Source organism: Heterodontus francisci, chromosome 2, assembly GCF_036365525.1.
Source record: "Heterodontus francisci isolate sHetFra1 chromosome 2, sHetFra1.hap1, whole genome shotgun sequence".
NCBI classification, from domain to species: Eukaryota; Metazoa; Chordata; class Chondrichthyes; order Heterodontiformes; family Heterodontidae; genus Heterodontus; species Heterodontus francisci.
Genome location: NC_090372.1, coordinates 207,412,554 through 207,426,463, shown reverse-complemented (window position 1 = coordinate 207,426,463; position 13,910 = coordinate 207,412,554). Strand labels below are relative to the sequence as shown.

The 13,910-nt window shown below is 41.8% G+C and overlaps 1 protein-coding gene across 1 annotated transcript in view; it reads left to right on the top strand.

Moving 5' to 3' along the window:
• The window catches only part of obscnb (obscurin, cytoskeletal calmodulin and titin-interacting RhoGEF b), an 868,128-nt gene that overhangs the window by 493,615 nt on the left and 360,603 nt on the right, over positions 1 to 13,910 (top strand). Inside the window, exons 91-93 of the mRNA XM_068053434.1 lie at positions 1,298 to 1,564; positions 2,665 to 2,937; positions 8,345 to 8,611. Coding sequence (XP_067909535.1) covers positions 1,298 to 1,564; positions 2,665 to 2,937; positions 8,345 to 8,611 — 807 coding nt within the window. The remainder of the gene's footprint in view (positions 1 to 1,297; positions 1,565 to 2,664; positions 2,938 to 8,344; positions 8,612 to 13,910) is intronic.

Genomic DNA, 13,910 nt, shown 5'->3' with positions numbered 1-13,910 from the left:
ATACGTAAATTGGCCATTGTAAATTGCCCCTAGTGTAGGTAGGTGGTAGGAGGAAAGTGGGGATGTGGTAGGGAACATGGGATTAATGTAGGATTAGTATAAATGGGTGGTTGATGGTCGGCACAGACTCGGTGGGCCAAAGGGCCTGTTCCAGTGCTGTATCTCTCTATGACTCTATAATGTTGACCTGAAGGAATTTTGACTTGCGAAAGACAGTCACTGTCATGCAGGCCCCCAGCTGCCAAGAATGAGGCACACATTATTTCGCCACATAAACATTGAAACTTAAAATTGTTGCTGGGAAGAAAAGAGGGCCTATCACAAGGAATTGCCAGGCCCCTCGCCGAAAAAAGCTTTTTGCATACTAGCAGACAGTGTTGGAACAAAGGAACCAGTCACTGCTTCCCCAATACACAGAAGACCTGGTCAGACCAGTTTAGTCACATGGCTAACTGACGGTTGGAGTTTTTTGAATTTGAACTTGCAACAGAGTTTTAAAACTCAGAAAGCTCTTTGCTCCTGGACTTAGAACATCTCTCTCCTGTCTGCTCCCATCTCTTTCCCATGGAACTGAAGACCCATTGAAGACATATGAACCCCAAGAGAGAAAAGTCTCCTACAGAGAACATGGTTTAAGAAGAATACTGGGCCTCAACGAAAAGCAAGACTACCTACAAAACGACTACAGTGAACTTGAAGCACAGTAACAAGAAACTCTTTTGGTATTGCCTCAAGCCTCTCTATATTTTTTCTTCTCTTTTCTGTCTCTATTTGCATGTACATATTGCGTATGCCTGCTAGCGTGGGGTGTGATGTGCATCCATTGGCGTTAATCGAATTAGAGATTAAGTTTAAGTTTTAATAAATTTCACTTTTCTTGAAACCTAAGAAGGCCTGTTTGTGCTCATTTCTTTGCCTGATAATTGGAAAGCGGTGAACAAGGATTCACCAAGGGGGAGCTCAAAACACAGTGTGTTTAAAACATAAACCCTGTTACAATAAGACCAGGTGAAGGCTAAAAGGGACCCCTAGACACCTTTCTCACCGTTCGTAACAGTCACCCAGAAAAGCTAGCAACAGCTTTCCGTGAAGTGGAAATTTAAAGTGTTAAGGTGTTATTGTGCATGTGAAAACTGTTCTGATGCTGGGAATGAGTGCAAAAAGAAATGAATATAATAATTGAATGGTTGAAGCTGTCCAGGTCTGATTTAACTATAACAAGAATACTAATAAGTCAATAATGGTTAGTATATTCATTCTTCAAAAACTCACATTTTTTTATTTATGTAAACCTCAGCTTTACCTGCCTATTTCAAACAAGAGCTTCAGAATGTGGAAGCTGAAGAAGGTCACACAGTCACACTGCGCTGTGAACTTTCCAAGCCCGATGCTCATGTGGAATGGAGAAAGAGACTTGTCGTGCTTCAACCAAGCGACAAGTACGAAATGAAGCAAAATGGTGCTATTGTTGAGTTGTTAATCCACAATGTGAAACGAGGAGATGCCGGCAAATATACTTGTTATTCTGGAAATCTACAAACAACAGCTTCCTTAACTGTTAGAGGTGATAATTCAACTATTCTTAAAAATGTACTGCAAAGATGGGAAAGCTTTTTAGATGATGAATTTGAGCAGAGCAGCTGTTTACTGATCAACTGCTTAAATCCTTGATGTTCTACTAAAACTTCTACAGTAGTCAAAAAGCTTTCCCTTAGAACAGATGACGTTTGTTCTATTAAAGGCCACTGAAAGAATATTAAAAGAATGCCTAAAAATTTGTTTCAAATATAACAGGATTGTCTGTCTCAGTGTTTTAAGTGCTAGTGAGGGTAGGCAATACCATTACATTTGAATTTAACTTGTAGGCATTCTTTTTTATTCTAGGCACACATTAAGTAGCACAAATATTCTTTATTGATTAGTGTAGTGAATTGGGGAAGAAAGCTTTGCTGAGTGGAATGGCTAATGGGATTTGATCCATATACTCAATAATATAAGCAATGATGGTGAAAAGCAAATTCCGCTGCATGTATATCACAATACAGCTTTAATAATTAATGAGGGACGAGTTGATTTTGTATGCTAGGAATATACAGTTAACATAGTCAGAAAATTTGTAAAATAGTTCATAGCCATAATGTTCAACAGCCTTATCAAATCTAAATTTAGAAGTTCTTCAATTCTGGAAATCTTACTAAGATTTTATCGGAATTTATGTTGATCCATGGATCGTACTGAATCCTATATATAATTCTATAGATAAAATGTAAAATAGCTCCCCTTTATGATCTTACCAAGCTATTTTTACAATTTTGACTATTTTATCCTGTAGTAAACTTTTGTAAGGGAAGATGCTTACTAAACATTTCATTGCTCACATACTGGATTGTTAAATAGGCTTTGCATTTAATGCTTAAGAGCCTTGAGTTTTTTTATTCTTTTATGGGATGTGGGTGTTGCTGGCAAGGCCAGCATTTGTTGTCCATCCCTAATTGCCCTTGACAACTGAATGGCTTGCCAGGCCATTTCAGCGGACAGTTAAGAATAAACCACGTTGCTATATACAGTGACTATATGTACATGTTTTAACTGTTTATTAGATGCAATTGAACGGAAAATTACTGATAAAGGTTTAATTATAAGACTTTTTGTTTTATTTTCCAGAATGTGAAGTAAAAGTAGTTTCTGGTTTAAAGAACACTGATGTCTTTGCTGGTGAATCCGCCACATTTAGTTGTGAGCTTTCATACAAGGATGTGGAGAATGTTCAATGGTGGTTGGATGGTTCACCCCTACAGAAGAATGATCTGAATGAGATATCTGTTCGAGATGGAAATATCCACACCTTGACGTTACAGAGCCTGGGAACTGATGACTCGGGAACAGTGACATTTAAAGCTGGCACGCTTATTTCTTCAGCAAAATTATTAGTTAAAGGTATTTCTTGAGACAAAGGCCGTTTAACCATTTTTCTGTAAATGTTGTTGGTTTCACTGAGCTTCTTTGCAACTCAGGTTGTAAGCGGTGGTATGGATCTTTTTTTGGAATTGAAAAGCTGGTGGATAGGTGAATCATACTATGATATGTGACTGCAGAGTAGTCGCATACATGTAAGTGGCTAATGATTTCTCATATAAATAAAAGCAAAATACTGCAGATGCTGGAAATCTGAAACAAAAACAAGAAATGCTGGAATCACTCAGCAGGTCTGGCAGCATCTGTGGAAAGAGAAGCAGAGTTAACGTTTCGGGTCAGTGACCCTTCTTCGGAACTGACAAATATTAGAAAAGTCACAGATTATAAACAAGTGAGGTGGGGGTGGGGCAAGAGATAACAAAGGAGAAGGTGCAGATTGGACCAGGCCACATAGCTGACCAAAAGGGCACGGAGCAAAGGCAAACAATATGTTAATGGTGTGTTGAAAGACAAAGCATTAGTACAGATTAGGTATGAATACACTGAATATTGAACAGCAGCAAGTGCAAACCTGAAGAAAAACAACATGAAAACAACAGTGGGTAAGCAAACTGAACAAACTAAGATGAAATGAAATAAATGCAAAAAAAGATTGTAAAAAATGTAAAAAGGAATGTAAAAAAAAAGGAACAAAAAATAACTAAAAATGAAAGTAAAATGGGGGGCTGTCATGCTCTGAAATTATTGAACTCAATGTTCAGTCCTGCAGGCTGTAGTGTGCCTAATCGGTAGATGAGATGCTGTTCCTCGAGCTTGCGTTGATGTTCACTGGAACACTGCAGCAATCCCAGGACAGAGATGTGAGCATGAGAGCAGGGGGGAGTGTTGAAATGGCAAGCAACCGGAAGCTCAGGGTCCTGCTTGCGGACTGAGCGGAGATGTTCCGCAAAGCGATCACCCAGTCTGCGCTTGGTCTCCCCAATGTAGAGGAGACCACACTGTGAGCAGCGAATACAGTATACTACATTGAAAGAAGTACAAGTAAATCGCTGCTTCACCTGAAAGGAGTGTTTGGGGCCTGGGATAGTGAGGAGAGAGGAGGTAAATGGGCAGGTATTACACCTCCTGCGATTGCAAGGGAAGGTGCCCTGGGACGGGGACGAGGTGGTGGGGGTAATGGAGGAGTGGACCAGGGTGTCGCGGAGGGAACGATCCCTTCGGAATGCTGACAGGGGAAGGGAGGGGAAGATGCGACTGGTAGTGGCATCACGCTGGAGGTGGCGAAAATGGCGGAGGATGATCCTTTGGATATGGAGGCTGGTGGGATGAAAAGTGAGGACAAGGGGAACCCTGTCACGGTTCTGGGAGGGAGGGGAAGGGGTGAGGGTAGAGGTGCGGGGAATGGGTCGGACACGGTTGAGGGCCCTGTCAACCACAGTGGGGGGAAATCCTCGGTTGAGGAAAAAGGAGGTCATATCAGAAGCACCGTCGTGGAAGGTAGCATCATCAGAGCAGATGCGTCGGAGATGGAGAAACTGGGAGAATGGAATGGAGTCCTTACAGGAGGTAGGGTGTGAAGAAGTGTAGTCGAGGTAGCTGTGGGAGTCAGTGGGCTTATAATTGATATTCTCATGGGCTGATCTGAAGCAGACAAGCTCAGGTTTTTAGAGCTTGCCACGGCAAGGGGAAGGAAGGAAATCAGGCTTGAGAGAAAGGTTAGGGAGGGAGAGACAGTATTGGGAGGGAGCAAGGCTGGAGATCAGACCTTGGAGAGGTGGATGGGGAGACCATCGCAGGAGAGGGAAGACCAGAGATTGATGTTTGTGGGAGAGTTTGGCTGCAATAGCGGCATGGAGAGGACATTGGTGCAGGGGAGAGGGGAGGTCTGCTTTCATGGAGGGGGAAGAGAGAAGCTGTGATCAGGCCAAAGGTTTCTTTCCAAGGCTGGGGGAACATTCTTGCGATACTTGTTTTTCTTTTTTTTACCCCTTGACCCTCTTCCATCCACTGTGGGGGTCATGAGGTTTTATGGACAATAAATACGTGCAGTTTTTTTAAAATGAGATTGCACACAAATAAACCTTTTGTAACAGTACCAGTGGAGGGGCTATTGATGAAATTGTAAATTTTATTTAGCATTAAATTCATTCAAAGTAGTTTTATAATGCAGGAGGACAAGTTATTATCTGTTATTTTGGTGATACCAGTTAATGGTAAAGTGGAAAGTAATATCTTGCTGCAGTGATTTCAAAAATAGTCCTCTAATATGTTAAGACATTAAAGATGTCACAAAGTAAACAAAGCAAACTTTGTTGTATTGTACACTGTATTAAACAGCAACTTAACAAATCACTTTAAAAGCGTATTTTACATCTGGTGCAGATCATAAAATTTTATTATATCTGCATACTTGCACCAGATTAACCAGTTAAGCTTGCTTGCTCTCAGTCATCATTCAGGCTTAAATGTCATATCATTTCGCTTTCCTTGTTTGCCTCAGATTCAGCAGTAGTGCAGTTCAGTTTGCTATTAATGTGTCATGAGTACCAAACACCCTTATAGTAGTGCCACTGTGTACTTTTATTTTGCAAGTTCCGCTGCAAGCCACACACCATCCTGACTTAGAACTATATTGCCATTCCTTCACTGTTGCTGAGTCAAAAACCTGGAATTGAAAAGCTGGTGGATAGGTGAATCATACTATGATGTGTGACTGCAGAGTAGTAGCATACATGTAAGTGGCTAGTGATTTCTCATGGGCTGATCTGAAGCAGACAAGCTCAGGTTTTTAGAGCTTGCCACGGCAAGGGGAAGGAAGGAAATCAGGCTTGAGAGAAAGGTTAGGGAGAGAGAGACAGTATTGGGAGGGAGCTGTTGCTGAGTCAAAAACCCTTCCAAACAGCACTGTGGGTGTACCTACACCAGATGGACAGCAATGGTTGAAGAAGGTGGCTCACCACCACCTTCTCAAGGGCATTTAGGGATGGGCAACAAATTCCAGCCTTGCCAGCAATGTTCACATCCCACGATCGAATTTTTCAAACATTCTAAATAGACACAGTACCAATTAGTCGGTTCCAGAGGTGAGGTGCAGCTAAATGGTTACATTTCTGTAGAGGTCAGATACCAACTGGAATACTGCATTCAGTTTTGGGTAATGAGCCTCAGCTTTGGAAGGGGGACAGCACAGATTCACCAGAATGATAGCAGGGTTTAAAGGATTAAATTATGAAGACAACTTGGTTTGTAATCCCTTGAATTTAGACGATTGAGAGTGATCTAATTGAGGTATTTAAATTGATAAAGAGATTGGATAAAATAGATACAGAGAAACTATTGTCTCTGGTGGTGGAATACAGAGAAAGGAATCATAATTTACAAATATTAACTAAAGGACATTTATCTTAATAAAGGATAAAATGCATCCTTGGTACAGATGAACAGTATGGGGGTAGTAGGGGCGCTCAAGCCAACTATGGGCTGCACAGTTTCAGACAAGCAGAATCATGGTCACAGGAGGCCCAGGTAAGTTTATATTTTGCATTAACTGTTGTTAACCTAATATCACACAGTATAGTTTACACTGTAGCTAAAGATCAGTACTGAGTGTGTATTCTATTGTCAAATTCAGATTGACATTCAGATCAGATGTTAAACCAAGGCCTTATCTGCTTAGTCAGGTGAACGTGATAGATCCATTGCAATATTCAGATTAGAGTTCTCCAAGCATCATTGCTAACATTTCTCTCATGCCATCTTCTAAAAACAGACCAACTGGTCGATCATTTGCTGTCTGTGAGATCTTGCTGTGTGCAGATTGTTTACCACATTTACTGGCATACCAACACTAATTAAACTTGAAAAGCATTTGATTGGATCTGATGAATTTTGGAACGTACTGAGGATGCAATGAGGTGCTATTTAAATTATTGTTTTAGTTCTTTTTCTCATTCTTTGTTTTCCACAGGCTTCTAAGGATGGAAGGCAAAGGCCTGTAGAAATTCCTTCCTGCAATGCATTCTTTTCCATGATGGCATAAACCTGCTATTGTCTTTGTATCTTTCTTGCTGCATCCTTGCTAATATTTTGCAGTATGCAGGGCATTTGTTTAAATAAACCTCTAACTTTCCTTCCATCTGTTAAATGACCCATGAAACTACTTTAAAGCAATAATCATTCCCAAACTTTGTGGCCTTTTTAAGTTGTATAACCTCTTTTGGATCACCTGCCAGGTCTTGAGATTGGTTGACAATATATTAACTGTTCGTAGCTTCCAGTCACACTTACATTGCTTCCTTTGTATTGTTGGAGGCCATCCTTTCTATTGAAAGTCTGGTCATATCAGTCCATTACGGTGGTAACTAGCATATTCAGGATCTAGTCTGCTAAATGGGCTTTTTGAGTTTGCTGTTGACCAGTTGCGCTCATCAGAGTTACATGAGTAAACATTTGATTTATACAGCTTAAGTGCTGAATTAACCTTTTTAAAGTTGATTACAGTGGAATTGAGTGGGTACAAATGGCAACTTCATAATTGCTGAAGAAAGCAAGTTTTAACCTATCTAAATCTGACTTTACTCAGAGGTTTACAGAGCAAAATTAATCTTGAAATTGAATAGGTTTTAAATACTTCAATCCCTTTGTTAAAGTAACAGCCAGAGGTATTCTTTAATGGACTTGCTAGCATCTTTGTATGCTAAAATTGAAAAGTGCTATTTTTCCCATAAGTGTATATTGTATAATAGAGGATTCATAAAATGGTTAAGAAGTTAAAAATTAGAAAGTTGGAAAGCAAAAGTAGAAGTGAGGAGATCCTTCTAAACAAAGATTTGAGAAATAAATTACCAGAGAATTGCATTAAAGCAGGCAGTTGAAAATGCTTCTTGATAAGAAGGTGACAAATTAAGATTGAGATCAGTCAAAAAAGTGGTCCACGGCTTGTTGGATGCCATGGCCTTTTCCTGTTTCCAACAATTCCTGAGTTTTTGTGAAGTAGATCATTATAATGGACTAAGCAGAGAGGCTGATTTTAAATTCCAGCTTTGAATAATGTACAAAATTTCATCAGATGTGTTTTGCTGGTTCTCAATCAAAATCCAGGTAGATTTTAATATATAGAACTCATAACATACAGTACAACAAATATATTCTCCAAAGATTTGGGATTAAAGCTATCTCATCTGTGCTAATTGTGATTTTATTGCTAAGTTTACAAAAATTGTTAAATACTACAGATGATACTTTCAACTCCAGCATTGTGATGTGAATCCTCATCATTGGACCGGAAATGATCGAAAACTTTAATATTGGTTATGACAGCCACTTGATCCCACATTGCAGTATGTTAAAATAAGGACAAATTAACTTTCAAATATTGGGCTTTCTTTCAGTGCTACTAATAAATCACCTGTGGCATATTGATTGACAGATCCAACGGTTGAGGTAGTAAGCGAAATGGAAGATATTACTAGAGAGGAACATGGCACAGCAGAGTTTATCTGTCAGTACTCCAGACCAGTCAAGGCTGTGTGGAGAAGAAATGACAAAGAGGTTCAGGCTGATGGTCATCACGTGATTATTGATCAGGACTGGAATGTAGCAAAACTGAAAATCTGTGATGTCACCCCTGCGGATAGTGGGACGTATACTTGTGAAGCAGCTGGAACAAAGGTTGCTGCAGTGCTCAGTGTTCCAGGTGAGCCCTGGAGAAGTATAATGCTGCCTCCAAAACATCATGCATATTGTGCTACGCCTTAAATGTCAATTTAACATTAGAAGAAAATATACAAAATACAGAAGGATGTATTTGTTAATGGCATATTTACAATGACAGGCTTTTAAAGCTTAGTCTTGGAATCATTAAGCTACCAATTATTAATTAATCTCATTCTCTCACTAACTCTTTTCTACCATGGTGATGATTTGCATCCTTGGTTCTAATCCTTCACCTATGTTTCTTAATAGATTAAAATACTGATGATCACAATTATCTCATCCAGTCAAGGAACATTTTTCCTGTTTGTTCCTTTTCCAAAACTTTCTGCTGTGTCTACTAAAAGCTCCTCTTAACACCAGGCTGTTCAAATTTACCTGCTAGTTGTCAGGGCCTCATGTGCTGTAACCATTCTATGGTTCTATAATCAACCTTTATATTTTTAGTAAAAGCAAAATACTGCAGATGCTGGAAAACTGAAATAAAAACAATAAATGCTGGAAATACTCAGCAGGTCTGGCGGCATCTGTGGAGAGAGAAGCAGAGTAACGTTTCAAGGCAGTGACCCTTCATCAGAACTGGCAGAGGCTAGAAATGTAATAGGTTTTAAGCAAGTAAAGCGGGGCTGGGGCAAGAGATAACAAAAGAGAAGGTGTAGATAGGACAAGGTCAGGAGAATAAAGGTAGAAAATGCTAGTAACACTTAACAGCTTTGTCAGCTTCTGAAAAAAGGAAGAGAGGATTATCATTTCAGGTTACCAAACTTAATTCTCAGGGAACTTCTCATGATTGCATCTTTCCCCATTATGGTAACAAAGGATTGAGGTAATACATGCTTACTGCCAACATCAAACTCTAAAATGCTAAGCAAAGTAGTGTGGATGCTGGAAATCTGAAATAAAAACAGAAAATGCTGGAAATACTTAGCAGGTTTGGCAACATCTGAAAGAAAGTTAACAGGCCCGATTTTTAACTCTGGGCTGAATTTTATAAGCCCCCCGACGTTGGGGTCACGGTGGGGGGGCGCCCGGAAAATACTTACGGGAGAGGCCGGCCTCGGGCCTCGACGTCAGGAAGGCTCTGCCCCATTTTACCGGCGGTGGCGAGGCCTCGGGGCAGCCCCACCACCACCCCCCACCCCGCCACTAAGTGAAAAAAACCTTATTCACATATTTAAATAAATGATAATAAAGGATTAATAACCTACCTTTCCACAACGGCTGTCCCACATCGATACTCCGGCTGAAAGTCACGTGCCTTCAGATCTCCTTTCGGAGATCCGAGGCGGGACACTGGGTGGGGAGAGGGGAGGAGTGAAGTTTTCAGGGCGGGTGCGGGGGGGGGATGCAGGGAAAACTATTTCAGTTGGCGGAGGGGATGGTGAGAAGGGGGTTGAGGGGCAAAGATCTGTACGTTTGGGGGTGAAAGGTCGGGACCGGCAAAACAGTGTTTTCGCGGGGGAGAGGAAAATTGAAACTTGTTAGGTCATTGGGCGGGTGGGGGGAAGGTGGAAGAGGGCCTTTCTTCGTTTTTTGATTGTGAAAATTTTTTGTAAGGGCTTGACGCCGTTTAAAAATGGTGCCTGAACAGTGGTGCCAGACGCCGTTGTCGGGTGGGCGTTCTGCCCCTTCCATGTTAATGTGCCGCCGTGCGAAATATCACCGCAGCTCCACGCCGCACTTCTCAAGCGTGCGCCACGCTGATCTGGAAGCTATCGGTGGCGAGCTATTAAAATTCAGCCCTCTGTATAAGGGAATGTGTTAAAATCTCACCTGTAACATTTCAGGTCAGTGACCCTTTGTCAGGACTGGGAGTACTTAGAGATGTAGCAGTTTTTAAGCAAGGCAGGAAAAAGGGAGAGGGAAGGAGAGGAAAGAGCAAAAGGGAATGTCTAGGATAGGGTGGAAGGCAGGAGAGATTAAATGATTATGATCCGAAATTTTTGAATTTAATGTTGATTCCAAAAGACTGTATCGTGCCTAATCGCAAGATGAGGTGCTGTACATTGAGCTTCATTGGAACAGTGTAGGAAGCAGAGAACAGAAAAGTCAGAGTGGGTGTGAGCAGAGATTTAAAATGGCAGGCTATCAAAAGCTCGGATTCATGATTGAGACTGAAAGGAAGTGTTCTGCAAGCAACCTTTGTTTGGTCTCCTCAGTTAGAGAAAACAGCATCGTGAGCAGAAAATACAGTATACTAAATTGAAAGAAGTAAATTTCTGTTTTACCTAGAAGGAGTGTTTGGGGCCTTGGACAGTGAGAAGGGTAGAGATAAAAGGCTAGACGTTGCTTTCATGGAAAGATGTAATTGAGGAGTGAACCAGTGAACGGTCTCTTCAGAAGGATGAAAGGGGAGGGGAAGATGTGTTTGGTGGTGGCATTGCACTGGAGGTGGCAGAATAGTGGAGGATGATCCATTGAATGTGAAGGCTGGTGGGGTGATAGGCGAGGACAAGGGGAACCCTGTGGTGGTTCTGGAAAGGGGTGAGAGCAGAAGTGCTGGGGATGGAATGGACACGGTCAAGGACCCGGTCAACCAGGGCATTATGTGAACAAAATTCTCCCCCTTAGTGTATGGTTTTAGCAACTGACATGGTTGAGTATAGCCCATGGAATAAAAGGGACAGTAGCAACATGGATGCAAAATTGGCTGAGTGACAGGAGACAGAGAGTAGTGGTTAATGGTGGTTTTTCAGACTGGATGAAGGCTTATAGTGGAGTTCCCCAGGGTTTGGTATTAGGACACCAGCTCTTCCTGATAATGACCTAGACCTTGGTGTACAGGGCACAATTTCAAAATTTGCTGACGATACAAAACTTTGAACTATTGTGAACTGTGAGGAAGTTAGTGTAGAACTTCAAAAGGATATAGGCAGGTTGGTGGAATGGGTGGACAAGTGGCAGATGAAATTTAACGCCCAGAAGGGTGAATTGATTCATTTTGATAAGAAGAATGCGGAGATACAATATAAAGAGTACAAACCTAAAAGGGGTGCAGGAGCAGAGGGACCTGGGTGTATATGTGCATTAATCATTGAAGGTGGCAGAACAAGCTGAGAGTGCGGTTACTAAACCATACAGCATCCTAAGCCTTATCAATAGGGGCATAGAGTACAAAAGTAAGGAAGTTATGTTAAACTTGTATAAAACACTGGTTTGGCCTCAACTGAAGTATTACGTCCAGTTCTGGGCACCACATTTTAGGAAGGATATGAAAGTGTTAGAAAGGGTGCTAAAAAGATTCATGAGCATGGTTACAGGGTTGAGGAGCTTCAATTACATAGATTGGAGAAGTTGTGACTGTTCCCTGGAGAAGAGAATGTCAAGAGTAGATTTGATAGAGGTATTCAAAATCATGAGGGGGCTGGACAGAGTAGATAGGGAGAAACTGTTCCCATTGGTGGAAGGATCGAGAACCAGAGGGCACAGATGTAAGTTAATTGGCAAGAGAAACAATGGCGACATGAGGAAAAACTTTTTTGAGTTCGAGCAGCGAGTGGTTAGGATCTGGAATGCACTACCTGATAATGTGGTGGAGGCAGGTTCAATCGAGGCATTCAAGAGGGAATTGGTTTATTATCTGAAAAGGAAGAATGTGCAGAGCTACGGGGAGAAGGCAGGGAGTGGCTTTGGGTGAATTGCAGCTTCAGAGAGCCAGCACAGACACGACAGGTCGAATGTCCTCCTTCTGTGCTGTAACCATTCTATGATTTCTGCCGTAGAAAATCCAGTTACAGCTATTACAAGGAATTTTTACCTGGAATAGATCTTTTTGGAGGACTGGTTTATGAACCTTGGAACAGTTATTACTCACTGCCTGTGTAAAGTAACGTCTCTTCTAAGTGCAAATCCCAGATCAGTTGCAAACTTTTTGTAGCGCTATCCGTATTCCTTGGGCATCATGCACTGGAACATCCTCTCATTTAGACCTCACATGGTAGTCATAGATAGACAATGTACAACAGGAGATAATTTCGCAATAGTCTCCCCCATAAATTGATGATGGTAACAGATGTGAATTTGACTTGATGGGGAGACCCTCCCACGATTGAACTAGTACACTGATCAGTTGGAGCTAAGGGCATTAAGGTTAGCTCCAGAACATTTTCAGACCATTAAAGCATTAAGGTAGATAAGTCCCCAGGGCCTGATGGGATCTACCCTAGAATACTGAGGGAGGCAAGGGAAGAAATTGCTGGGGCCTTGACAGTATTCTTTGCATCCTCATTGGCTACAGGTGAGGTCCCAGAGGACTGGAGAATAGCCAGTGTTGTTCCTTTGTTTAAGAAGGGTGGTAAGGATAATCCAGGAAATTATAGGCCGGTGAGCCTTACGTCAGTGGTAGGGAAACTATTAGAGAGGATTGTTGTTGTATTAGAGAGGATTCTTCGGGACAGGATTTACTCCCATTTGGAAACAAACGAACTTATTAGTGAGAGACAGCATGGTTTTGTGAAGGGGAGGTCGTGCCTTACTAATTTGATTGAGTTTTTTGAGGAAGTGACGAAGATGATTGATGAGGGAAGGGCGGTGGATGTTGTCTATATGGACTTTAGTAAAGCCTTTGACAAGGTCCCGCATGGCAGACTGGTGCAAAAGGTGAAGTCACACGGGATCAGAGGTGAGCTGGCAAGATGGATACAGAACTGGCTCAGTCACAGAAGACAGAGGGTAACAGTGGATGGGTGTTTTTCTGAATGGAGAGATGTGACTAGTGGTGTTCCGCAGGGATCAGTGCTGGGACCTTTGCTGTTTGTAGTATATATAAATGATTTGGAGGAAAATGTAGCTGGTCTGATTAGTAAGTTTGCGGACGACACAAAGGTTGGTGGAGTTGCGGATAATGATGAGGATTGTCAGAGGATACAGCAGGATATAGATCGGTTGGAGACTTGGGCAGAGAAATAGCAGATGGAGTTTAATCCGGACAAATGTGAGGTAATGCATTTTGGAAGCTATAATGCAGGTGGGAGGTATACAGTAAATGGCAGAACCCTTAGGAGTATTGACAGACAGAGAGATCTGGGCGTACAGGTCCACAGGTCACTGAAAGTGGCAACGGAGGTGGATAAGGTAGTCAAGAAGGCATACGGCATGCTTGTCTTCATCGGTCGGGGCATAGTGTATCAAAATTAGCAAGTCATGTTGCAGCTGTACAGAACCTTAGTTAGGCCACACTTAGAATATTGCGTGCAGTTCTGGTCGCCACACCACCAGAAGGACGTGGAGGCTTTGGAGAGGGTACAGAGGAGGTTTACCAGGATGTTGTCTGGTCTGGAGGG